Genomic DNA, 26,514 nt, shown 5'->3' with positions numbered 1-26,514 from the left:
CAGGCATTCAGTTGTGTTGAGTATGGCGGCCATATTGCCATTTCCTTCTAGAATGTGCTTCGCGTATTAAATTTGAATTAAATAAAAGCGTTCTGTAGAATTACTTGATTTTTTTACCTCACAATTTTTCGAATATCGAGTAACAGACAGTTAAAACATGTCGGCAGTTGTCGGGCAAAAATCTTAGAAGACGGAATACTGAGAAACAATGGCGGTAAAATCACAGTATCTGTATTAAATACTCATTATTCGTATGCTTGCTTTTAAACGCGCCTCGCCATTAAGTTTGTACACGAATAGACAAGGTGCAAATGACTTTTATAGTTGTCAATCTACTTGTCACCTTATTTGTACATATACACATAATACGAGATTTACATAATTCAAAATGGAAACCAGAAAGGAAATGCCGCCTAAAGATGGCCCAGGACCGAGGGGTGTTCCCGACTGCTATTATGTAAGTAAAACCTAAATTTGACACATTTTCTTAAGGATATTTATTGACCGTGCTATCCACTTCAAATGGAGACCTGGGATCGGCAAGCACAGCGTAGGACGTCCACCAACGAAATGGACGAATGACCTGGTTAAAGCGGGTTCACGGTGGATGCAGGCCGCTTTCTCCGGAGCAACTGGAGGTTCGAAGAGGCCTATGTCCAACAGTAGACGTCCTATGGCTGATATGATGATGGCGATAATCATCGCACTACATATAGATATTCACTCGTATGTTTTGCTCTCATCAAAGTAGGTATTTACGACGCAAACAACATAGTTGCGCGATGTGGGCAACATAGTTGCAATGGAGATGAAATTACTGGCACACATCAATGCATGCAATGCAGATAGGAGTTGATCGTTTCATCCAGTCGTGGTAAGTGCATATGCGTAAACAATGTTATTCTAGCGCCTTAGGTAGTACGAGTATAGGATAATGTGGTTACGTGACAACTCCAGTACGTACCTACACCCGTAAAGTATCCAACCCTTACAGCTTAGTCCGCGTAGAATTCGTTTATCCCTATCCCGCGGGAACCATGCAATTTTCCGGGATGAAAACTATCGTATGTCCTTCCCCGGGACATAACTATCTTTATACCGAATTTCATCTAAATCAGTTTAGCGGTTAAGACGGGTCAAACGTCATTAGCTTCCCACGTTTATTAGCACAACGGAAAGACAAGCCACTAGAATTTTAATCACGCTAAATACAGCATCGGTATTGTCTTAAATTTTCAAAAAAAAAACAACCCTCGGCATCACCTCATTTAATAACACCTCCGAAGAAACTAATGACAAAAACGCTGCATAAACACTGAATATTCGCCCACCAAAAGGGGCCGTCATCGCCCACTTTGGGAAAGACCTAAATCGCTATTTTACCTTTCCCAGACTTCCCGCGTGCTCGACTCGACCGCTCGCTACGTCAGATTCGTGCGCAAGCTGCGAGCACTCGAAGAGGAGCAGCGCAAGGGAAACGAGACAAAACATAAGGAGCTGACGGACAAGCAGTACAGCGACTTCTTTATAAAATGTGACCGCAAGTAATACACTTACCACGAATATTCTTTATTTAACAAGGGTAAATCGTCAATTACTGGCACTGTTCAATAACTGGCCACTGGCTGGTATTTTAGTCACCTATCAATTTTTAACAATTTTTTTAATTTAATCACAAAATAAAAATAATAATAATCATAAAATGTCAAATTAATAAAACACATTTATGACATGTGTTATATAGGTTTAAGTTGTTTTTTTATTATTGTACTTTATTAATTTTGACATTTTATATATTTTTTAATTTTGTGATTAGATTTGGTTATGATAATTATATACTTAGTGAATTACATTTTATTAATGATTATTGTAAATGAATGAATTATAATTTAAAATTAATATTTGATTATGATTAACTAACATAGTATTGTAAGTCAACCTTGCTACTAACAAATTATGGATTTAACTGTCTGAAATAAATGATTTTTATATTATTTTATAATAAAAAGAGTTCATTTTTAGTATAACGTCGTTGATACTGCAGTACCGCGTAACTACCATTTTCCATAAGGTACAATTTTAATTGTCAGATCAGTACAATGTTAGTACTCTTCCGACAGTGAAAATTATACCTTATGGAAAAAGCTAGTTACGCAGTATTGCAGTAGCAACGACGATAAGTGGCCAGTTATTGAAAGGTGGCCAGTAATTAACGATTTACCCTATACTTCGTTTTTTTTAGCATTATAAAGAAGGTAAGCGATCTTGACGTGTCTTTTGATTGAAAAACACTTTTGAAAAATGTCACAGCATAATTGCTTATTATCATTTACATGCTTTGGTATCATAAGAAATAGTAACTGTTTTTTTTAAACGTTTTTCAATAATAAGACTCGTCAAGATTGTTTACCCTTTTTCTAATGCTAAAAATAATGAAGTATACATGGTGTTATTCGTAAGATCCAGTATAATGGAGATAGTCTTTTGTGCTATCAGAAAATGTTGGTCGCTTCTTTTTATCAATTAAACAAAAAATCATAAAGATGATGCTCGTCAGAGTTTGGGAGTGGGGGCCCGTGACGTCACGCTGTGTTAAAAATATCGCACGGCTCGATGTCACGCGGAACTTTAACCCTTAACAAGGTAGAGGCGACTTAGCGACCACATGCATTGATTTGAAAATTCAAACATATTGTTACAGTAATAAGTTACAATATTCATTGCACGGAAATACTGCTAGCTTTAAAAATATCCTTTGCCCGGTATGTATTTGATAGCTGGTTTTGATTCTGTGGTAGTATTCTCCAATAAATGGGGCCTTAATAAGGGTTAACTGGCTGTATCTTCATGATTTTTAGTTAAATTCACAAAAGAAAAAATCATTATCATCATGTCAGCCGAAAGACGGCCACTGCTGGACATAGGCCTCCCCCAAGGCTCTCCACTCAGACCGGTCTTGTGCTTTCCGCATCCAACGCGATCCCGCGATCCTAACCAGGTCGTCGCTCCATCTTGTTGGAGGCCTACCGACAGCTCGTCTCCCGGTCCGCGGACGCCATTCGAGAACCTTCTGACCCCATCGGCCATCAGTCCTGCGACCAATGTGCCCCGCCCACTGCCACTTCATTCTACTGCGGATATCATCATTTCTGATTCTATCCCGCAGATAAACCCAAAAGAAAAATAAATACTTGTCCAATATTTACTGATAGTCTGACGTACTAATTAAAATTGTTTTGGAAATTAACCCATTCGAGGCTGCACCGTTTTCAGGGCCTACGCTAGCACGCGGTTTGTACGCAGCGGGTGGACGCCTATAGGTGCGGCCACATGCAGTCGTTCGACGCTCGTTTCCAGCTCCAAATCTGGTCACGTGACATAGCGATAAAGCTGAAAATTTTGAGCTCTATCGCTGAAAAAAAAACTCCAATTTCGGAAAAAAAAATTTTTTCCTTTACTCCAATTTTACTTGTACTGCCACTAAAGGAGGTTAAGAAATTAGTTTCCAAGACCAAATTATTCCTGCAAGCAGCCATTTTGACGCTGCTGTTCGACGCGGCGACTTGACGCTGCTTTTTTTGAGTCGCGGGAACTTCAAAATAGGGTCACGTGACCAGATTTATCGCTTGAATTGAGCGTCGAGCGACTTGCATATGGCCGCGCCTTTAGAAAAATAGTATGAGCGGCGCTAACTGCGTGCGTCGCGTGCGACGGATGTTACCGTGCCCACGCCAACAGGCCCTTTACTACGAAGTACAAAACTCGAACTTCCTGTCTTGCCGTCCCGCTCTCGCTTATATTATTGAAAACGAGCGTGAGAGGGACGGTGGGATACGAACTTCGATTTTCAGGCTGCACCGCTCCCTGCACCCGCGCCAGCTAGCTTAGACCCTCAACCGGCAGGGGCTGTAAAATGGCTTGTCCTACAGATCACTAATCAACAACGTAGCTCGGCGCGTGGACTTGTGCCTGGCCTCCTACGAGGCGGATCTGCAGAAGAAAAGGGAACGGTAACTAAATTAAACTCCTTAGAAGTCTTCTTCGTCAAAATCTTGGGATAAAAGACGTCTAACTATGTAATTTTAGGCTGCCTGTTCACTGCGGAGCAGTGAGCGAGATAATATTCCACCAATAGAATGAGAGCTTTTCGCGCTCACCAGTTGGCGCCACTGTAGACAAAGTATAGTGGTTAGTTTGTTATTACGGGCGTTAAAACAAAATTTACATTTAAATCATATTTAATACTTTAAAACCGTACTATAAAAATATCGAGCATGCCACTGTGTTGCGTAGTCCCGTTTTGTGCTGAAAAAAGGGAGGACAAAGGTTTCTTACAGACAAAACTGTCTCAAAACAGAGACATTCATTGCCCCGTAACGCATATTTGCCATAATTAATTTCAGGTATTGCAAAATATTCACAAAATTATTCTAATTATAAATAAACCCGCGTAGATCACCCAAGAACAAATTCAGCTCGCGTAATTGTTGAGAGTCAAGAGTGTGCCTAATGTTTGTCAGAATGTATTAAATTGTTTGTTCCAATAATTGTTCAGAGTTGTTATAAAACAATCCTTATCTAAAGCCGTGTATCCATTAGAGCAGCCTCAGGCCGAGCACCGCGAGCCGAGCCATATTTTGTCGGTTTTTTGGCCGTGCGCAAAGGAGCCTCAGTCTGAGCCGTGCCTTTGGCAGCGTCTCCACTTGCGCGGCCTCGGAGCGAGGCAGCCGCTCGGCCCGAGGCTGCCTCTAGTGGATACGCGGCTTAACGTACAGTTTTCTATAAGATGACCATTTAAAAATTTCATAACAATTATCGGTTTCAGTGGGAAAAAAATCTGACAAACATTTATGTACCTATGTGTTGCAAAAATTATGCGAACTCTGGCAAACCCCGTTTTGTAATATCGCCAGGCTGACAGACCTGTTCGCGCGGGAAGAGGAAGCGGATATCCGCAAGTTCGTGGAACAAGCGCAAGCGGGAGCGGAAGCGATCTGGCAGGACAAGCAGGCGCGTCTCGCGCAGTTACTGGCCGCAAGGCAGAAGGAACACGAGGAGAAATACAAGGACACGCCACTGTGAGTCACTAGCCCTATACTACGAAGTGTAACATTCTAACTTCGTATCATGTCGTCCCGCTGACGCTAATATTATTTAATACGAGAGTGAGAGGGACTGAGGAACGGTACGCCCCCCTGAGCTGCACGATGTTGTGTGAGGCAGCGAATCTGGATGCCAGCGGGCAGCGGCACGGCAAGCCCTATTACTGTTATTGCGCGTGCTCCATGTCCTCGCATGTCCATTTTCATAGAACGTCCATTTCTTCTCATGTATTGTATTGTATTGTATTGTAAAACTCTTTATTGTACATAAAAACACATGAAAATAACAGAACACAGGATAATGAGATGTAAAAAGGCGAAGTTATCCCTTAAAAGGATCTCCGTCTCCTTCCTCCAAAATCCATTTCTTGAACTGTCCATGTCTTGGAACATTCATTTCGTCCCAATGTCCATTTCTTTAAACGTCCATTTCCTCCAATGTTAATTTCTTATACCGTCCGTTTTCTCTAATATACATTTCTTAGAACGTCCATTTCCTCCAATATACATTTCTTGGGCCGTCCATTTCCTCATATGTGCATTTCTTAGACCATCCATTTTCTAAAATGTTCATTTCTTAAGCCGTCCATTTTCTCCAATGACCATTTTCCTAGATGGTTAATTTCCTCCAATATCCAAGAAATGAAATAAATTAGTTTTATTTTGCGCACAATGATCATAGAACACGCTCGCCTGAATATAATCCCACAACTAATCTAAACTTCCTCCAATCAGCTCGAAATGCGTCCACGTATTACCTTGCATCGTGAAACTGCGGGCCAAGGAGTGCGAAGAAGTGCAGCTGTACCAGATGAAAGAGAAGGCGGCACGTCGTGCGGCCGAGAAAGAGTTTGACAAGATGTGGAATGCTGTCGCCATGAAGGAGTCCGAGGCTCTGGTAAGGACTCAGCAGCATCAGAAAATATCCACCGCGCGTTATGCGTACCGCACAAAATACACATTATTTGTAAATTTCAGCTCTCTATCTACTACCGTTATCGATATATAGCCCTGTGACAGACAGACGGACAAACAAAGAAGCGACAAAATAACTATTCGCCTATCTTTCAAGTTATCCTTTTCAAACCAGGTTAACTTGAAAAGATCCCTTTTAGGGATAATTTCGCCGTTGTACCTACTTCTTTGTTTCATTATTGTTGTGTTTTACATACTTACACACATACATAATAAAGTATTTACATACTTACATACAGCAATAGGGTTCCATTTGTCACCCGTCAGGCACGGAACCCTAAAAAGCAATCAAGACCAGACTGCATTATGTTCCCAAAGAAAGATCAGCGCCGTTCGCAAGACCTACACATTTTTGTTTCATTTACTTTATTTTTTCCTATGTCGCCACGGATAAATGTTCTTTCTTTCTTTCAATCTCGGACAGGCAGGTAATTGTTCTCAGTACACATTGCTCGAAGAACAGATAACCGTTGGGGGAGAAAAGACCTCGAGTGGCGACCGCGAACCGGAAGACGAAGCGTTGGCAAGCCTCTCACTAGGTGTACTAACGACATCGTGAGAGTTGCGGGCAACCAGTTCATGCAAGTGGCGAGTTGTCGTTCATTGTGGCGTTCTAAGGGGGAGGCCTTTGTTCAGTGGACGTCTTCCGGCTGACGATGGATTGTTCCCAGGCGGCTCGCATGGAATACGACGTGATAGAGCGCGTGCGTCGCGACATGGAGTGCCTCAAATACTCTGAGCAGCAGCTGGCGCAGCGCGTGAGGGACAGAGAGCGCGAGAGGGAGAGGCTCAAACAGGAGGCGCTGTACTTCCGGCAGCTGTGGGACGCCGACATTAAGAAGGAGGAAGAAGGTAAGTGCCTTAAGGCTGCGTTTGTACTGTCACCAGCATTAATATCTGCCACAGCGGAGCGTGGAAAAATATCTGACACGTCCTTCCGGCCCTAGAAATAGAGTACTATCAGATATTTATGCACGCTTGTTGTGTCAGATATTGGTGCTGGTGACTGTACGAGAGATGTGCCAGGATGCGTTGCGAAGAATTTTTGTCGTGAAGCAATAGAAACGCTTCATTTACCTATCCTCATCCACCGTATACCGCACATCCCTAGTGGATACAGCTCGGCGGCGCGAGGATAGGTACGAGTAAATGAAGCATTCCTATTGCTTCATGAGAAACACATTCTTCGCAACGCAGCCTCGCACATCTCCGATGTAAATGCAGCCTAAGATAAGTCTTAAGGTAGCATTTCGTTCTTAGAGACCGCGACTGGGTCGATCGACCTACTCCTTAGTATGAATTTATATGAAGCACTAAACAAACTGGGTTGCAGTCGCTAAGAACGGAATGCTACCTTTAAACCAGTGTGTGTTGCCAGTGATGACTATGGATCCGATGTGATGCTTCACTACAGGTTATATAAATAAATAGACTCATAGTTGCTTAACGAGCTCTGGAGAGAGCTATGCTCGGGGATTCGGAATCTATTCAGAACTGAGGACAATAACGAGGGTCACCGAAGCGAATTAGCTCGTTAAAGTGGCAATGGGTAGGCCATATAGCACGGAGACCAGGCAATGGAAACCGCGGGTCGGCAAGCGCAGCGTAGGACGTTCACCAACCGCCAACCGGAAGTTGGGGAAGACTTATGTCTAACAGTGGACGTCCTACGGCTGATATGATTACGATGCCATGGTTCAGTAGGATTTGAAATGGTTCTAAACTAAGCCGTTTTTTCAGCGGAGCGCAAACGCACGGAGCAGCGTCTCCAAACGGCGCGCGAGCGGGACGAAATGATCAAGGAACGGAAAGAGACAGTCGCGCGGCACGCGGCTGAGGCCAAGCTGATCGGCGACACGTGGGACTCGCTCGCGGGGCAGGGGCTCGCCGCCCAGCTCGCTAAGGAGGAGCTCCGGAAGAGGAAGGAGGTGACACCCTCAAACATTAACTCAACTATAACTAACCAAACCTAACCAAAACACATGTCGTGCATACATAACGGGACGACTTTCTTGACTTAGGTACTTAAAGGATGGGAAACTGCATTGTGCCTTCTCTTTCTCTCAAATTCTCGAGGAGGGGCAGCAGCAACCCCCCCATTTTTGCTAGCGTGCGCCAACAAATGACTTTACAGCGTGTGGAAGCAATTCGAAGGAGGAGAATGAAAGTTACTCGTCTTACATCAGCGATTATCTTAACCGTTTTGGTTGGCGACCGAAAGTAGAAAATATTTAAAATACCGCTAAAATTGACGTCATCATCATCAGCCCGAGCCACCGGAGACTGGACGCTTTGGTCTCCAATTAATTACATTGGGACCTAGTATCTACTAGGTCTTCAATTTCCGGAAGTGATGATTTAGATTGGTTTTTTGGAATATTTTTGTATTTTTTATTTCATTTCCAAATTTTTTGTTACTTTTACGGTCACCCCGTAAAACCCATATCGAAAATACAAACAGAGTATAGATGCATAGAAAAACCAGAAAAATTAGACCAGCGCTGGGAATCGAACCCAGGTCCTCGGCATTCCGTGCCACGTTCTATACCACTACATCACCACTGGACAGTGATACAGACACGTATTTCTCCTATGCACCACATATCTCAGCTTGTTTGTTTTCTTATTTAGTCACTTAATCAGCGACACTAGCGACATCTATGCTATAGCCCTCATCGAGAAACTTTCAGCACCCCATTGGAACTAACCGCTCACCCGGACAAGAGATGTCGCTATTAAGCAATCAAGGAAGTGATGTTTTTTCGTATGTCCACAGCGCGATTTAGACGAGTGCAACCGCAAAATGGTCGAGCTCCGCGGCGGCATGGCGGCGGCCGAAGCGGCCGGAGACGTCGCCATCAACGAAGTGGCCAAAGTACAGCAGGAGATCGTGGATCGGAAACGCTGCGAGTACCTGAGCTGGTCGCAGAAGACCAACCGGGTAACTAAAAACTCACTTTCCGAAAGTTGGCATTGGTCTCAAAAAAACAATGTTTATTTTTATACATATATTTTTTTCATAAAATAGGCGAATTTAAGACACCCATTTGAAGGATTTTGGTTTTAGTTGGGTTTTACATTTTTTACCCTATTTAGAAGTTACCGGAATTATAGCTAACCATAGCCGTTAAAAACTACGTTTTTCGTTGCCCATCACAATTATTAAAAAAAACATAGTGTCTTCTGTCACCTGGCAGTGTTAGAAGTAGGCGGATTAGTTATATAACGTTTATTTACGATGAAATTCAAACAAAGGTCAAACGTTATTTTGCAAATATACAGACGATCAATTAGTATTTTTTTTTAAATGTTATAAAATGATTTAATAAACCTATTCCTCGAAATGGTTTTGGGATTAGATACCACATTGTAAAAAAGTGATCAATGCCAATTGGGGCACTTATTTCAAAGGCGGACTATTTCCATCTTTACCACAAAGTTTAAAGGGTTATTTGAATATCGAAAAATCGGTTAAAATGTCGATGTTCAAAATATCGAAAATTAAATTATCGATTGTATCACAATTTCGAAAGTTATTATACCTATGGTCAAAATGTCTAAGATTGAAATAAAAAATTGATTAAAATATCGATAGCCAATATATCTAAGTTGTAAAAATAAATGTCAACATATTAGAATGTCGAAAATTAAAATATCGTACATACAAATCTGCTTTATTTATTGGTCCTTTCTCTTAATAGCATTTATTTTACATAATCTAGTCATTTTTAGCTTACTGGATTGTTGTGGTCACAGTTCTAACCTAACCGAACCAAATATTTTTGGTAATTCATGTTCAATAGGTTAGGTTAGGTTAGTATTGCGTCAAGGCGCTTCGCGCCTCAACTGAGCGGAATAGGAGGTCCGCGAAGCGGAGCTCCGTCGACACTGTCACGTCATAGTTCATACATAGGATATTCGATACTCTGTACTTCGATATTTTGGACTTCGATATTTATTTCTTTCGATGTCACTTTTGTAGATAAATATATTTTCGATACGTAGATTAGATTAGCTTAGATGGACGTAGATTATCTAACCATTCGACAATATAAACTTTCGTTATTTTAATTTTCGATATTTTGAACATCGACATTTTACCCGTAGATATTTTAACTTTCGATATTCAAATATGTAACCGTTTAAAGAAGTTCATTTTTAGAGAAAGTGTGTTTCGTAAAAATGTTTTTTTTTTAAGCCCGATAATGTCGATTGGGAGATAGATCTAGAATAACACAAAGTAGTACGGAATCTGATTGCAAGTTAACCTACGTCATTGAGTACAAAACTATAGACCCTTAAACAGCTACATATTGTTGTAGTATTAGATTTTATATCTGAAGGTAGATATACAATCATCGTATGTACCCACAGGGGAAAATATAAACAGTTGCATTATGGACGACACTCTTTTATTACATGCTTCCCGTTATTAAATACTTCATGGTGTCAGGTGTGATTCGAAGACGAGTTTTGGTGATTAAAGTTAAAAGTATACGCGAGTGAAAATGGGGAACGAGAAAGATACTAAAATATTAGCAACTCCGGTGTGCGGTGCGATGTTTTCATTGCAGCAGCCCGCGCCATTGCAAAGTGAAGGCAATATGGCGAATAATTGGAAAGAGTGGAAAACTGCTTTTGATTTTTATTTGGTGGCATCAGGCCGCGATCAAGCGACAAGTAGGGAGAAGTGCGCATTATTTTTGCACGTAATAGGAAAATACGGTCGCGAATTGTATGAAGAATTTGATTTCGTAAGCGAGGAAAAGCGAGGTGATTACGCGAGTTTAATTGAGAAATTCACAACCAGATGTGACCCGGAAAAAAATGTGAACTTCGAAAGACATTGCTTTTTCGAAATGACGCAAGCTGCTGACACTTTCGATAACTACATCTCTAGGCTGAGATTAAAAAGTAAGACGTGTGCCTTCGGAGACTTACGAGAAAGTCTTATTTTAACACAATTAATAAGAGGCATAAATGATGTACAATTACGTGAACGCCTACTGCGAGAAAGCAAGTTAAAACTAGATAATGCTGTGTCATGGTGCAGAGCGGCCGAGGCAGCGAGCGCTCAGGCGAACGCGGTGCGAAGCGGCTCGGCGCCGGGCCTCAGCGGCGTCGGCGCGCTCGAGGCGGTGCGTGCGCGGCCTGCGCCCTCACCGGCGGACGGGCGAATACGCCGCTACGCGACACCGACTTCCACGCGAGATAATCGTCGAGAACCGATACGGTCCAAGTGCGGGCGGTGTGATTTTGCGCATGTAAAAAATAAGTGTCCGGCATTCGAGTCTCAGTGCTATCGCTGTGGTAGGCGCGGACATTTTTCGAGATGTTGTTCGAGATTCAACAAAAGTATACGCGAAGTGGAGTATTCGTCGGGGGACGGCTCGTACGAGGCGGGCGAGGCCGACTGCGAGGAGCTCCTTGTGGACGCCGTCGGCGAGGACACCGACAACGCGGCTGGCTGGTACGAACAGATCGACGTGAATGGTATGTCGATTAACTTTAAATTGGATTGTGGAGCAGACGCTTGTGTCATATCACGTAAAACTTTTATAGCGTCGGGATTTGATGTAAAATGCTTAAAAACCGGCAAATTTGTATTGCGGGAGGTTAGTAAAAGGCGTTTACCTATTCTTGGTTATTTTAATGCCAAATTATGTAAAGGTAGAAATAGCGTAATACAAAAAATATTTGTACTCGATGTGGACTGTAATAGCTTACTAGGGAGAAATGCATGTAAAAAACTAAATCTTATTAAACGCATATCGTTGGAAAATATTGATTACTTATCGAATACATTTACTGAAAATTTTAATAGTGTTTTTGAAGGCATAGGATGTTTACCTGCTAAGTTTAATATTCCTATAGACGAGTCGGTTCAACCTGTGGTTAACGGTACACGTAAAATTCCTATAAAACTAAGACCAAAGTTACGCGAAGAGCTGGACCGCATGGAACAGCTGGGGGTGGTGGTGCGCGAGGAGGGCCCCACGGACTGGGTGTCCAGCGTCGTGCTGGTGGAGCGGCCCGACGGCCGGCTGCGCCTGTGCCTCGACCCAAGGAGCCTCAACCGCGCGGTCAAGCGCAGTCACTTCCAGCTGCCCACGTTTGACGAGATCAGTTCCAATCTTGCGGGAGCTAAATACTTTACAAAATTGGATGCGAACAAGGGTTTCTGGATGTTGGCTCTAAATGAAGCTAGTTCGAAGTTGTGCACTTTTTCGACGCCGTTTGGGAGATACCGGTTTTTAAGGCTTCCCTTTGGGATAAGCTGTGCATCAGAAATCTTCCACAATGAAATGCTTAAAATATTCCGAATGGAAGGTGTTGAAATTTTTATAGATGATATTTTGATATGGGGCAGGGACAAGAAAGAGCATGATGAACGGCTTAAAACTGTGCTGGAGAAGGCAAAGAAATACGGCGTTCGATTTAATAAAGAAAAGTGTGAATTTTATAAAAGAAGCGTTTCATACTTGGGCCACGTTTTTAACGAGAACGGTATGAGTCCGGATGGATCGAAAATTAAGTCTATCAAATCCATGGAGACTCCGAAAACGAAAAAAGACTTAGAAAGATTTCTGGGCATGGTTAACTATCTCTCACGGTATGTTCCAAGATATGCGGAGATATCTAGCCCATTGAGAGAACTAATGAAAAAAGATCGAGAGTGGGAATGGCATCAATACCACCAGAAAGCATTCGATGAGTTGAAACAATGTGTGAGTTCGGCACCCGTGCTGCGCTACTACGACCCGGCGCTGCCGGTGACGCTGTCGGTAGACGCCAGCGCTCACGGGCTGGGTGCTTGCCTGCTGCAGCGCGGCCGCCCCGTCGCCTACGCCGCGCGCACGCTCGCCCCCGCCGAGACGCGGTGGGCACAGATTGAGAAGGAGCTATTGGCAATTGTATTTGCATGCTCCAAATTTCACCAATACATTTACGGTCACTCATCCATAGAGGTCGAGAGCGATCATAAGCCGCTTGAAAGCATTTTAAAAAAAAGTCTCAATGAAACTCCGGCAAGATTGCAACGAATGCTTTTACGCTTGCAAAAGTACACATTAAATGTGAAATATGTTCCCGGAAAGTACATGTATATTGCTGACACGCTATCGCGTTCAGCGACCGAGCCTTATACCGATACTGACATGTTTGACAAAACAGAGATTCATGTTAATGTGGTCTACAAAAATACGAATTTTTCTGATGAAAAATTAACATTGATACGGCAAGAAACTATAAAAGACGAGTGCTTGAAAAAGGTCGCTAATTATTGTATTCATGGCTGGCCGCATACAAAACACTTATTACCGAGCGAGGTGAAACCATATTGGGCAGTAAAAGATGAACTCTACCTAATAAACGATACTATATTTCGAAACGGACAGGTAGTGATTCCTAACTCATTGCAAAAAGACATGCTAACGCGTATTCATGAAGGTCACTTAGGGATTGAGAAATGTAAGCGTCGCGCGCGAAGCGTGCTGTACTGGCCGGGCGTATCGCGCGACATCGCGCGCACCGTGGAGCGCTGCGAGGCGTGCCAGCGACGGCGCGACGCCAACCGCCGCCAGCCGCTCGCGCCGCACCCGCTGCCTGCGCGCCCGTGGCAGGTACTCGCCACTGACATATTTCAAGTTAATGGCAAAAACTATCTGTTGGTGGTCGATTACTACTCAAAATATGTTGAGATTGCGCATTTAAATAATTTACAAACCCAAACAATAATTTCTCATCTTAAAAGTATGTTCGCTCGGTTTGGGATCCCAGAAAAAATTATATCAGATAATGCCGGCACGTATGCATCCCAGGAATTCAAAAAGTTTGCAAAAACATGGGAGTTTACTCATATAACCAGCTCCCCCCACTATCCACGTTCTAATGGATTGGCAGAACGAAATGTAAGGACTATTAAAAACATTCTTCTCAAATCTCACGAATCAGGACAAGACCCATACATAGCCTTACTAAACCACAGAAATTCTCCAATAACGGGAGAGCAGCAGTCCCCTGCACAATTGCTAATGGGAAGGCGATTGGTCGACAAGCTACCCAATGCAGGCCATGAGTTGAATCCTGATAATCGCTCTGATGCCATACTCAGACGCGACAGGTCGCGCAGAACGTTACGAATGAAACAAAATCACGACCGTGGTACGCGATCGCTTCCGATGCTGCATGCGGGCGACAATGTTCGAATGCGAGATGGCGCAGTGGGGTGCTGGCGGCGCGCGCGCGTCGAGAGCGCCGTGCCTGCGGCTTCGAGTGGCGCGCCGCGATCTTACTGGGTGTGCGATGAGTCAGGCGCCCGCTACCGCCGCAACCGGCAACACTTGATACGTGCCGCGGAGCGTTCGCCGACCCGGCTTGCACACACACATAATGACTACGACGACCTGACAACCTGCGCCCCCCCTGCTGTTGCATGCGCGCCCACCACTGCCACTGGTATAGACAGGAATGAAGCGACTTGTCCCGAGTACAGAACCACTAGAAGTGGCCGGCAGGTTAAAATCCCCGATTACTATTGACATGTTACATAATGTCAATAATTTTACAAAAAGTTAATATTAATATGCATGTAATAATCTAAGTATGTTTCTTTTTGTGCTTTATTTCTATATCAAAAAAAAAAAAAAAAAAAAATATTGGTACTATTCAATAAACTAATTGATACCTTAATTAAGAAATATGTATAAATAAATATATCATATGATTTGCAATTATTTGCATGCTTCAAATTACAAATGAACATGCTAACGTGTTGTTGCTGTTATTGTAATTGTAAAAATTATAATTTAAGAATTCCGTCTGATTGATTACTTGCTTGCATAATTGTGTAAACAATAAGTAAGTTTGTTAATCTTATTATTTATTATATGTATAATTGTGCTTCCCTTATTATGATGGAAAGGATGTTGTAGTATTAGATTTTATATCTGAAGGTAGATATACAATCATCGTATGTACCCACAGGAGAAAATATAAACAGTTGCATTATGGACGACACTCTTTTATTACATGCTTCCCGTTATTAAATACTTCACATATCACCACAACATTATTGTATACAGTCAAATGGCAGGACACGTTCAAGGCTAACTCCACCTTTGTACTTTGCAATTTTTTTTTAACTTCATCTTTCTTTTTGTACACTTACAATTATAGTACATTGTGTTTTAAGGGCGGTAAACAAGGAATTACGAACGAGAGTCTATTAGAAGCCCGAAGTCGAAGACTGAGGGCTTTAATGAGTCGATGTTCGTAATTCTAGTACCTACCGCATTTGCGACAAACAATGTTTTTCATCACATATGCGAGTAAAATTATTTGTGCGAGTAAATATGTTTTTCTGCGAGTAAATATGTTAAAATTGTATGTGTTAAAATTGGGCTTCATGAATATGAATATGAATATGACAAGAAAATTAGTACGCGCAATGACTCATTTACCGACCACGGGTTTCATGACAAGCACATTAAAGTCGAGGGTTTTATTTGCAGTAGCCTGCATGTTACGACACTGTTTACGAGCAAGTGTGATGAAAAGAGTTTTTCTCAAAAATGTCCGTGCATAGTTTATGGTCAGTTAAAAAGTTAAAAAGATTGCAGGCGCGCTAGCTCGACAATAATAAATTAGCGCGCCTGCAATCAATCACAAAAAAAAAAAAAGTTAAGAAGGCCATGGAAATGTTAGCACAAGTCGTATACAGCCAAGTCTAATGGCCGGTATCAGATATTTTGTTGAAACTCCGGACTTTTTTTTATTGGGTCTGAAACAGCTTGTGGTGTTTTTGGTGGAAAAATACACCTGCAGTTTATTTAAAATGAAAAAAGGCGGGAAAGCATTAAAAAAAACTTTGGAATAAAATTAAATGTTATAATATATTTTGAGAAAAAGTTTATTCTATTTCAGAATTATTCACCATTTTTAGAAAAGTTTTATATTAGTCTCGGCTGGAATCGCAATTGCTGGCTTCGTATTAGTTAAACGAACTCTCGTCCGTTTAATACTCATACTCAGCCAGCAATTGCCTACTTCCAGGCCACGACAATAATCTACTATTATTATTATTCTTTATTACTTGTCCACACAGGAGGTCCGCAAAGCCATGGTGGACCAAATCCAAGACCGGCGGGACGCTCGGGAACAGCTGAAGCAGCGGTTGGCAGAACAGGACGATTACCACCGGCAGCTGTTCGGGCAGCTGCAACAGCTGGCCGCTCACAAGGACGTTACCGACGCGCAGGCTAGGAAGCAGCACCAGAGGAATTTGCTGCAGCAAATCGAGTATAACAAGCTGTTGAAGGTGAGTTTAAGCCCATCCCCTTGATTAATACATCGTACGGTAAAGGACTTTAATTCATGAGCCAACACGAAAGCTTTTCAAAGGAAAAGTCATTACAAATTTCCTTGTTAATTACGCTTACTGTGAACAGGTTCTACGGTGGCTCATGAATAAAGGATACATGAATATAGGCTCAGGAATAAATTTTGCAGGTGGTAGGACCTTGTGCAAGGTCCGCCCGGATTGCTACCACCATCTTGCTCGCTAATCCTGCCGTGAAGCAGCAGTGCTTGCACTGTTGTGTTTCGGCGTGGAGAGTAAGACAGCCGGTGAAATTACTGGCACTTGAGGTATCCTATCTTAGGCCTCTAGGTTGGCAACGCATCTGCAATACCCCTGGTGTTGCAGATGTTTATGGGCGGTGGTGCTCTCTTACCAACAGGAGACCCACTTGATCTATTGCCATCCAGTCGAATAAAAAAAAAAGTACTATTTAACCCCCGACGAAAAAAAAAATCTATGTATAATATTAGATTTCTACATGCTATGTATAGGTACCCATATTGATATCGCATATTAATTTTTGATACTCATATTAGGTACGTATAACTCCGACAGTACTGACAAAACTGATGATACCTCATGCATGAGCTGTTAAACTGTCCAGCCGTTTCAGCTACAGAGAGGATCAAAGAAAAACATACCCCTCCTTGGTAATATAAAAAACGGCCAAGAGCGTGTCGGACACGCCCAAAAAGGGTTCCGTACCTAAGGATTTCATATTTTATACGGAATCTTCCAAGTTTAGGTATATTTTCATACCTTAGGCTGCTATTTACTCATAAACTACTAATAATTCTCAAGCAAACTTAGCCGTTATAGTTTTCCTTGAAAGTGTGATATACTTACTCTATCGGCATTATTGTTTTATAACATGCAAACAATTATCAACTTTAGAGTGGTAGACCACTTATTTGGCTGATGGCACACTAAAAAAAAATTTTTTTTAACTATTGTCGGCATAGTTTACGTACGTATTCGTACAAAATTACAGCTGTCTAGCATTCATAGTCCCTGAGCAAAGCCGCGGACGCACAGACAAACAGACAGACAGACATGGCGAAACTATAAGGGTTCCGTTTTTGCCATTTTGGCTTCGGGACCCTAAAAAAGGTTATTGTTCATTTATATGGACGCAAAGTAACACCTGAATCGATTACTAAGGGGCTGTTTCACCATCCCCTGATTAGCGTTAACCGACGGTTAAATGTGATGCCGTCTCCGTCTATTCGAACAAAACAAATAGAGACGGCATCACACCTAACCGCCAGTTAACACTAATCAATGGATGGTGAAACAGCCCCTAAATCTTTTAATGTGTTGTCAGGAGCGGGCGCTGCAGGAGGAGAAGGATCAGATCAGGAAGTGTCAGCTCGCCACCGAAGAGTACAACCAGGAGATCAGCCGTATGCTCAGCCGGTCAGTACCCGCTAACTGCCGCACGCAGAGACGGCAGTTACATTATCGCGTCTCACTAATCATATTTATTTATTTTTATCATCATCTTGGCCCATATACGCCTCCTCTCAGGATGAGAGGGCTTGGGCCGTAGTTCCCTCGCGGGCCCAGGGCGGATTGGGAACTTCACACACACCATTGGATTTCTTCGTTGATGAAATCAACGTAAAACTGATGGCTTTCCAATTTAATTTCGCTCGTAATTCCCAAAAAAAATCAAAGATGTTAGCCCAGGCACGAACCCACGACCCTATAGTTGAAAGGCGGTAGGGCAAACCATAGGCTACCCTGACATAATTATATTAGTGGAATAAAACTTTTAATACTTATTATCTCCATTCGTTCTGATGGATGAATGAATGAACGGCTCAGGATGACTTCGTCCACAGTCCCATTTCGTCACCTTCTTAACTCGTCCACAGTGCCATGTCGTCAGCCTACAATTCCTAAATCGTCACCTTCCTAACTCGTCCACTTTATGATATCGTCCATATCCCATTTTGTCTACATTCCTATTTCAACCACAGTGTCAACTCGTCCACTTTCTTTTATAGACCACAGTACTACTTAGACAGCAGTGCCAACTCGTCCACGTTTAGCAGACGTTGTCTCACAGATATGGTCAATTTAAGCGTTTAAATAACAAAATGTCCCGAGAGTAATTTGCAAAAAAAGCCCCTTTTCAATAATAATTTATAGAGCATTTATATTAGTCTGGATCAGGGTTTCTCAAACTTATTATTCCATGTACCCCTGTTAAAGTTTCTAGTCGACAGCGAACCCCTACCTCCCCCCCCCCCAAAGAAAGTAATAAAATTGACTGTTGGAGAAACTAAGTTTATTTTTATTTCAAACATCATCATAATATAGTGTTTATTATTTATTTCAATAAAGGGTAACAAATATAGGTAAGAATCATCTTGCCAACGAAAATACAAACTGAAACAAACAATAACAAATAACAAACAAATAAGTAACAAATTTGGAGTTAAAAAATGCAAAAAGACTGCAAAAACCAATCTTAATCATCTTGCCAGTCTTGCAGCCACCATCACGTAAACCTTGTCGCGAACCCCCTACCATCGAATAGCGAACCCCTAGGGGTTCGCGTACCCCACTTTGAGAAACCCTGGTCTGGATAATGAACGATGCAATAATGTTGACGAGCTGGCTTTGTGGTCTAAATTGGAATGTTGACGTGTTAGCACTGTAGTCGAAATAAGACTGTTGACGAGTTGGTACTGTGGCCCGCGTAAGAAAGCGGTCAAGATAGGAAACTGACGATGTGGGAATGTTGGCGAATCAGAACAGTAGACTGAATGAGAATGAGGACGATTTAAGAAGGTGACAAAATGGGACTGTGGACGAAGTCATCTTGAGCCGAATGAACTGCGCTGAATGAAATGTTACAATACAACAATACAAATATTCTTTACTAGCGTTTACCCGCGGCTTCGCGCGCATAAATCATTAGATACAGCAATTGAATTGAAATTCCGGGATTTTATTAAATTCTCGTGGGAATTCCCTAAAATTACATCGTGGTTTTCATTGACGTTGAATTAAAACACACATACCAAATTTTATGACTCTAAGCCCAGCGGTTGTTATTTCGAGATTTTATCCCTATCCCGTGTAAACATCGAGATAAAAAGTATCCTATGTGTTATTCCAGACGTCCAGCTACCTACATATCGAATTTCATGACTCTAAGCCCAGCGGTTGTTATTTAGAGATTTTATTCCTATCCCGTGGGAATATCGGGATAAAAAGTACCCTATGTTTTAATCCAGATTATGAACTAACTTTTTGCAAAATTTCATCCAAATCCTTCCAGCCGTTTCAGCGTGAAGAAGTTACAAACATACTGACTCACTCACAAACTTTGACATTTATAATATTAGTAGGAATGCACACCACAAATCAGTACAAAAATTAATGAATGTTAATATTGTAGTACTTACTTTCCTTATTATTCACGCAATGGTGACTCTATATGATTTATAGAAATCAATGGTCTTATATAGTACAAAATGAAGGAAAAAACATGCAGACTATGACGTTGTTTCTTTGTTCGTAGCCAACTGTCTCAAAATATGGCCGCAAAATGAATGACAGCAAACGTGACATCGACCTATTCTGCTAAATTGGGTATATTAGATAAAAAAATACTTTTTTTACATAAAATTGACGTGATTGACCCCTATCTATGTAAAAGGAATAATGCATGTCTAATATTTATGATGATAAATAGCTATGGTGTGGTGGCCTAGTGGTTTGACCTACGGCCTCTGAAGCTGAGGATCCTGGGTTCAAACCCCGACTCGCACCGCTGTGTTCGAAATTCATGTGCGAAATTACATTTGAAATTCACCACGATATTTACGGTGAAGGAAAACATCGTGAGGAAACCTGCACAAACCTGCGAAGCAATTCAATGGTGTGTGTGAAGGTCCCAATCCGCAATCGGCCCGCGTGGGAAGTACGGCCCAAGCCCTCTCATTCTGAGAGGAGGCCTGTGCCCAGCAGGACGTATAGGCTGGGATGAATATTTTCTGATAATGTAACTGACGGAGTAATAATAATTCTCTAGGAAACTTATTTCCTCCTACTATAAGGTCAATTACTTTTCTGAGAAAGCATGTTTGCGGTATGAATAGTTAAACTACAAGAAACATTAACACCAGGCCATAAAGTTGTACAAACTTTTTGAAAACATAGTTGTTTACAAAAGTCCCCTTCTACATAGATGTAATTTAAAAACTAGTTTAATTTTTAATTGACACTCGGAAACAGTTCTTGACACACCACAAACCGGTTCTGAACTTATTTCTGATATCATTTGGGTACTAACTAGACGTAGTAACAAAAACGATCTAACCCTCAACGATATTTTTTTCACTTCTCATGCTCATAAAGCTGGTGTTTATGCTGGATAAAGTCTAAGACCAAGGTGTCAACAGCCACAGACAAAAAAGTTTCTATATACTTTTTAAATAATTTTTATTTTATGTTAAACTAAAAATCAATCAAAATAAATCGATAAAACTAAAAATCTATACTTATGTAGCAATGCATGAAAAATAAAGGGTACCTAGTAAGTGACCAATTGTTTCCACTGTTGCTATTTCATTTCCTCGCCATCGCAGTGTAAAGAAGAGTGTAAAACTCGAGCATTAAACCCATTTTCCCCTCGACGTGTCTATCCATACCGGTCCCGGTACCGGTACCGGTCTATCTATACATTCACCATACCGGCTCGGGTAAAATGGCTCGTTTTATGTGTCTTGTTGTACAATCTACTATTTTAATTTTGAATCTACTTTCAGTAGGAACAATGAAAAGACAATTAAAAAGTAAAAAATAATTATGCGCTACCTAGCTGTTGCCCGCGACTTCATCTGCGAAGAATTCGTTTATCTCTATCCGCGGGGACTATGCTGATTTCCCGCAAAATTAGCCTAAGTTAATTTAGTATAAAGCTAGTAATTTTTTTTTATCTAAGCGTCGTCGGTGTCGGGGGCCCGCTAAGGTTAACATGAAACTAAATATGTTGTATTTTTTAAAGTATTAACCTTAGCGGTCCCCCGACACCGACAACGCTTAGATAAAAAATATTACTAGATACTTTATACTAAATTAACTTAGGCTAATTTTGCGGAAATCAGCATAGTCCCCGCGGGATAGAGATAAACGAATTCTTCGCAGATGAAGTCGCGGGCAACAGCTAGGTAGCGCATAATTATTTTTTACTTTTTAATTGTCTTTTCAAGCATCGTTTTTTTTCGGGCGTTTTTATTTTTATTTTGCTGGCGTTTTTTAAGTCGGGGGGTTTTTTAAATTTAAATTTAAGTTTTTATTTCATGTTTTTTAAACTTTGATATGTATTTTTTTAAACTGTACTAGTGTGTTAGATATCCTGGCTGCAGCATCAGCTCATCTTGTTGCCACCATTGCATTGTATGTAGAATCAAATACTGATCAAAAGGAATCAAACACGACATATCTGCTATTATTTTTCCAAGAGTATACTAGTGTGCTGGATATCCTGGCTGCAGCATCAGCTCGTCGTGTTGCCACCAATGCATTGTATGTAGAATCAATTACGGATCAAAAGGAATTAACACGACATATTGCTATTATTTTTTCAAGAGTATACTGGTGTGCTGAATATCCTGGCTGCAGCATCAGCTCGTCGTGATGCCACCACTGCATTGTATGTAGAATCAATTACTGATCAAAACGAATCAAACACGACATATGTGCTATTATTTTTTATAGAGTGTACTATTGTGCTAGATATCCTGGCTGCAGCATCAGCTCATCCTGTTGCCACCATTGCATTGTTTGTAGAATCAAATACTGATCAAAACGAACCCAAACACGATATATCTGCTATAGTTTTATTTAAGAGTGTACCTACTAGTGTTCTGGATATCCTGGCTGCAGCATCAGCCGAGAATTCCATAATCTTGCATAGCTATATAGCATACATGGGTGTTTCAAATTTTAGGTCCCAAATAGTTTGAAAGTAAAGTAAATATCCATTATGTGTCTAAGATTCCTACCGCAGCGAACAAAAGATCTGATGATCTTGAAACGGCTGAACCGATTTTGATAAATCATGTCTAAGATCCATCGCTAGAAAACCAGCTTTCAAATAAAAAAAACTGCATTCAATCGGTCCACCCGTTTAAGAGCTACGGTGCCACAGACAGACACACAGACACACACACATAGCGGTCAAACTTATAACACCCTCTTTTCGTCGGGGGTTAAAAAAGACAGTGCTTTGGATCCTTTTTGCTAAACTACGTCCAACTTATAAAGCTGCAGGGCTACTACGAACCCGAAACTCGAAGTTCGTGTCGTGCGGTCCCTCTGACACTTATACTATTTATACGGGAGCGAGAGGACGGTACGATACGAACTTCGAGTTTCGCTGTTCTTTATGAAGCGTCGTTAGCCTTCTGCTTAAATGGCCTCTATAAAATAAAAGGTACTAAACCTTCTCACTCTGCAACAACATGTACGTCTGTGCGACACATATACAAGATGTACCAGTTGCTGCTTTTACCAGCTGCTTTTTAGACCAGTTGCTACTTGGACCATCTGCTTTTTAGAGCAGTTGCTACTTGGTTATTAGAGCAGTTGCTTAAAAAAAGTGTACCATTTCTTTTTTGAAATTTTGGAAAAATATGTTTTTTCCTAGTCAGAATCAAGAGCACAATCGATTGATCGTTTTAAAAATAACAGTTTTGCGACTTTTTTTTTTCATACACTTAGTATGGGCGTAACAAAACTGACTCATAAATACATACCCAAATAAACATTAAAACATTTATAAAACGATCGGAATCGATTGTGCTTTTGATTCTAAGTAGAAAAAAACATATTTTTTCCAAAATTAAAAAAAAGAAATGGTACACTTTTTTAATTTGTTTGCGTTTGCGTTTCTTAATTTCGGGTCGCGACCCAAATTAGGGTTGCGGGTGGTTTTGAAATGGGTCGCGGAAATTTTGTAAGTACTTACCATAAGCATGTGCTAATTTTTTTTCCAATATTTTATTATTTTAGCGATAATATTTTCAGTTTCAATATATTTATACTTTGGATCGCCAGCCAAAATGGTTAAGAACCGCTGCTGTAGATTGCCCCCTTAGAGTTAACAGAAATCAAAAATAACACGGTGTAAATTTATTTGCGTTATTCCACTAGGCCGTTCTTCAGCGATGAACTACACCCGTTCATGAAGCCGATGGCCCGGGGGCTCGCCATGCGCGCCAAGTGTCCGTGCTCTCGCCCCGATTACTGCGCCAACTGCAAAGGGGGGGACTGCAAGTGAACCCCCACACCTGACTAGGCTAGCACGACACGGCTACAAGTTGAAGCCTTTGAAGCCTAAACTTAGCCCAGTTGAAAATTGTAAAGTAAGGGTGAAGCCAGACCGGCGTAATTTTTTGAGTTGCGACGTTGCGAGTCGCGTAATATCTGCTCCAATCGTATTTCTGTAGGGCCATCAGACGAGCGTAATTTATTCAGTCGTTTTACAACACTTGTTCGGGGTTTTTGTGTTGTGCAATGGATATAATAAAAAAAACCGGCCAAGATCGTGTCGGACACGCCCAAAATAGGGTTCCGTAGCCATTACATAAAAATTAAGTAATATTACCTTAGGCTCACTCATAAACTACTAATTAATCAAGCAAACTTAGCCGTTATAGTTTTCCTTGAAAGTTTGATATAGGTACTTACTACCATCCTGATTTTTTTTTTTAATTTTCCACCCACCGGGTTAGATTTTAGAGAGAGGGGGACGCTCGATTTTTATGAAAATTTGTACTTTAAAGTTGAATATTTCGCAAACAAATCACTGAATCGAAAAATCGTTTTAGCAACCCCCTAATGGTTTTAATATCCAACGATACCCCACACTATAGGGTTGGAAGAGAAAACAAAAATGACCCCCACTTTACGTCTATGGGAGGTACCCTAAAAATTTTTTTTAAAATTTTTTAATTGTACTATTTTGTCGGCATAGTTTACTTATATATCCGTGCAAAATTACAGCTTTCTAGCATTGATAGTCCCTGAGCAAAGCCGCGGACGGACAGACAGACAGACAGACATGGCGAAACTATAAGGGTTCCGTTTTTGCCATTTTGGCTCCGGAACCCTAAAAACGTGTATTTACGACGCATATTTCCGTGTCTTATGATCAATGATGGATGATAGAAGAAAATACTGTAATAAAGACCGTCGATTCTCTCGCCCCCTCTCGCTGCGAACTCAAATTCAGCTGAGGTCGTGCGCATGAGTCGTCAGACTACCCATTTTGCGTCGCTGTGTGCACGTAAAAGGAGTTTTGCATGTAACTGAATGTAGCAGAAATTACGCTACTCACAACTCAAATACTTACGCTCGTCTGGCTTCACCCTAAAACCGAAAACTATGCATCGTACAAACGGCGATGACATTTGCCAACCCATGACAATATTTCTCAAAAAGTTGTCCATTTTCAGTTGTCCACTTATAAAAAAACTGATTTAGCTGAAATTTTCTGACGCTATTTCAAAACAAAAAACAAGTAATATTGTATTTAAATATATACAAAACCTTGTGGTAAAGGTGATAAAAAGTCAGATAATCTTTGTTGTTGGATCCAATAGAAAGTTTCGATGACAAATACGATTTTTCCTCATATTAAATATAATGACCCGGATAACTCACGTCTTAAATCGAGTTTAGCTCGAGTTGGAAAACGGTGTTAAATACTCGTGCTGCGTCATCGGTGTGTGTGAACGTACCTTTACAGAGCGATGTTGTTAGTGTTGTGTGCTACCCTACATTTGACAGTTGTAATGATGATGAAAACGCGGGTAGTTGTGTGCCGGTGTCAGTTTCGTCGGGTAGTCGCGCGAGCAGAGCGGCGGCGTGTTGCAGCAGCCGCTGAGTCGCGTTGCTCCGAAGACGAAGGGCTACGGATTAGCCCGAAACATGTCGAGCTAAACTCGATTTAAGACGTGAGTTATCCGGGTCATTATATTTAATATGAGTGAATCTCACGGTAGTTTCATGTTCAAAATTGCAAATCTTTACGGGGAACGATTTTTCCTCACAACATTTCGTGACGTTTTCCTGACGTAATGAAATTTTGGATGATTTATGCAGTTTATGTTTTATGATCTCGTCCTTAGTGTTAATAATTTCATGACATGAAACTTTTTGAGAAATACTCATGCACGTTAACTGATTTTTATATGACCAATTTTTTGTTAATTAACGCTGGAGTAATCTAGCATTTTTTATAAGTTTTACTGTAATAAAATTATGGTTTGGTGAAATTATTGTTTATAGTATTCAATTAAATGTTGTTTCGAGATCAGATCACTGTTTAGTTATTTATTTAATTACTAGCTGTTGCCCACGATTCCGTCCGCGTAGTATTCGTTTATCGCTATCCCGCGGGAACTAAGTATGCAATTTTCCAGGATAAAAACTATCGTATGTCCTTCCCCGGGACTCAAAACTATCTGTCTACCGAATTTCATCTAAATCGGTTCAGCGTTTTAGACGGATTGAGTAACAAACATCCAAACATCTTCACAAACCTTCAAGTTTATAATATTAGTAGGATGTACGTAAAATCGAGGATTAATATTTAAAAAAAAACTTTAATAAGAAACTCACAAGATTGAATGTGAAAATTCAAATCACTTTTTTTAAATAGATAAAAAAATTATATTGGTGCATGTACAAGATTAAGGGCATGTTTCACCACTTGCCGACTAACTTTAAGTGTCAGGTAAACTTAAGGTTAGTCGGCAAGTGGTGAAACAGGCCCTAAGTGGTTTTCATAATCACTCCACCTGTATGTATGTAAACCTTTTAAAAAAATAAAGAAATGAACACAATGACACAATGGGAAAATCTCGAGACACAAGTAGGTACAGAGGCGAACTTATCCCGTTAAGGGGTCTCTAGCAACAGTAGCAGTTAATCTTCGAGTGGATGAGAGATTTTGTTAGGAAACGACAAAGAGTAGGTAAGTTTAACCCTTTTCCAGGCCCCGCCAATTTAGATACTACGCTACTACAAAATTATTGGTATTATTTTGTTTAT

At 41.0% G+C, this 26,514-nt stretch overlaps 1 protein-coding gene across 1 annotated transcript; it reads left to right on the top strand.

Annotated features, from left to right (window-relative positions):
- Positions 1 to 347: 347 nt before the first annotated feature.
- On the top strand, positions 348 to 25,066 carry LOC141440415 (uncharacterized). Its single transcript, XM_074104924.1, has 11 exons — positions 348 to 457; positions 1,393 to 1,544; positions 3,930 to 4,010; positions 4,914 to 5,078; positions 5,838 to 6,000; positions 6,749 to 6,929; positions 7,818 to 8,005; positions 8,854 to 9,018; positions 16,183 to 16,395; positions 17,762 to 17,853; positions 23,611 to 25,066. Exons 1-11 carry the CDS (start codon positions 389 to 391, stop codon positions 23,735 to 23,737), a joined length of 1,596 nt encoding a protein of 531 aa, XP_073961025.1. The 5' UTR covers positions 348 to 388; the 3' UTR covers positions 23,738 to 25,066.
- The last annotated feature ends 1,448 nt before the right edge of the window (positions 25,067 to 26,514 follow it).

This window comes from Choristoneura fumiferana, chromosome 22 (assembly GCF_025370935.1).
Source record: "Choristoneura fumiferana chromosome 22, NRCan_CFum_1, whole genome shotgun sequence".
NCBI classification, from domain to species: Eukaryota; Metazoa; Arthropoda; class Insecta; order Lepidoptera; family Tortricidae; genus Choristoneura; species Choristoneura fumiferana.
This window is presented reverse-complemented; position numbering and strand designations above follow the sequence as displayed.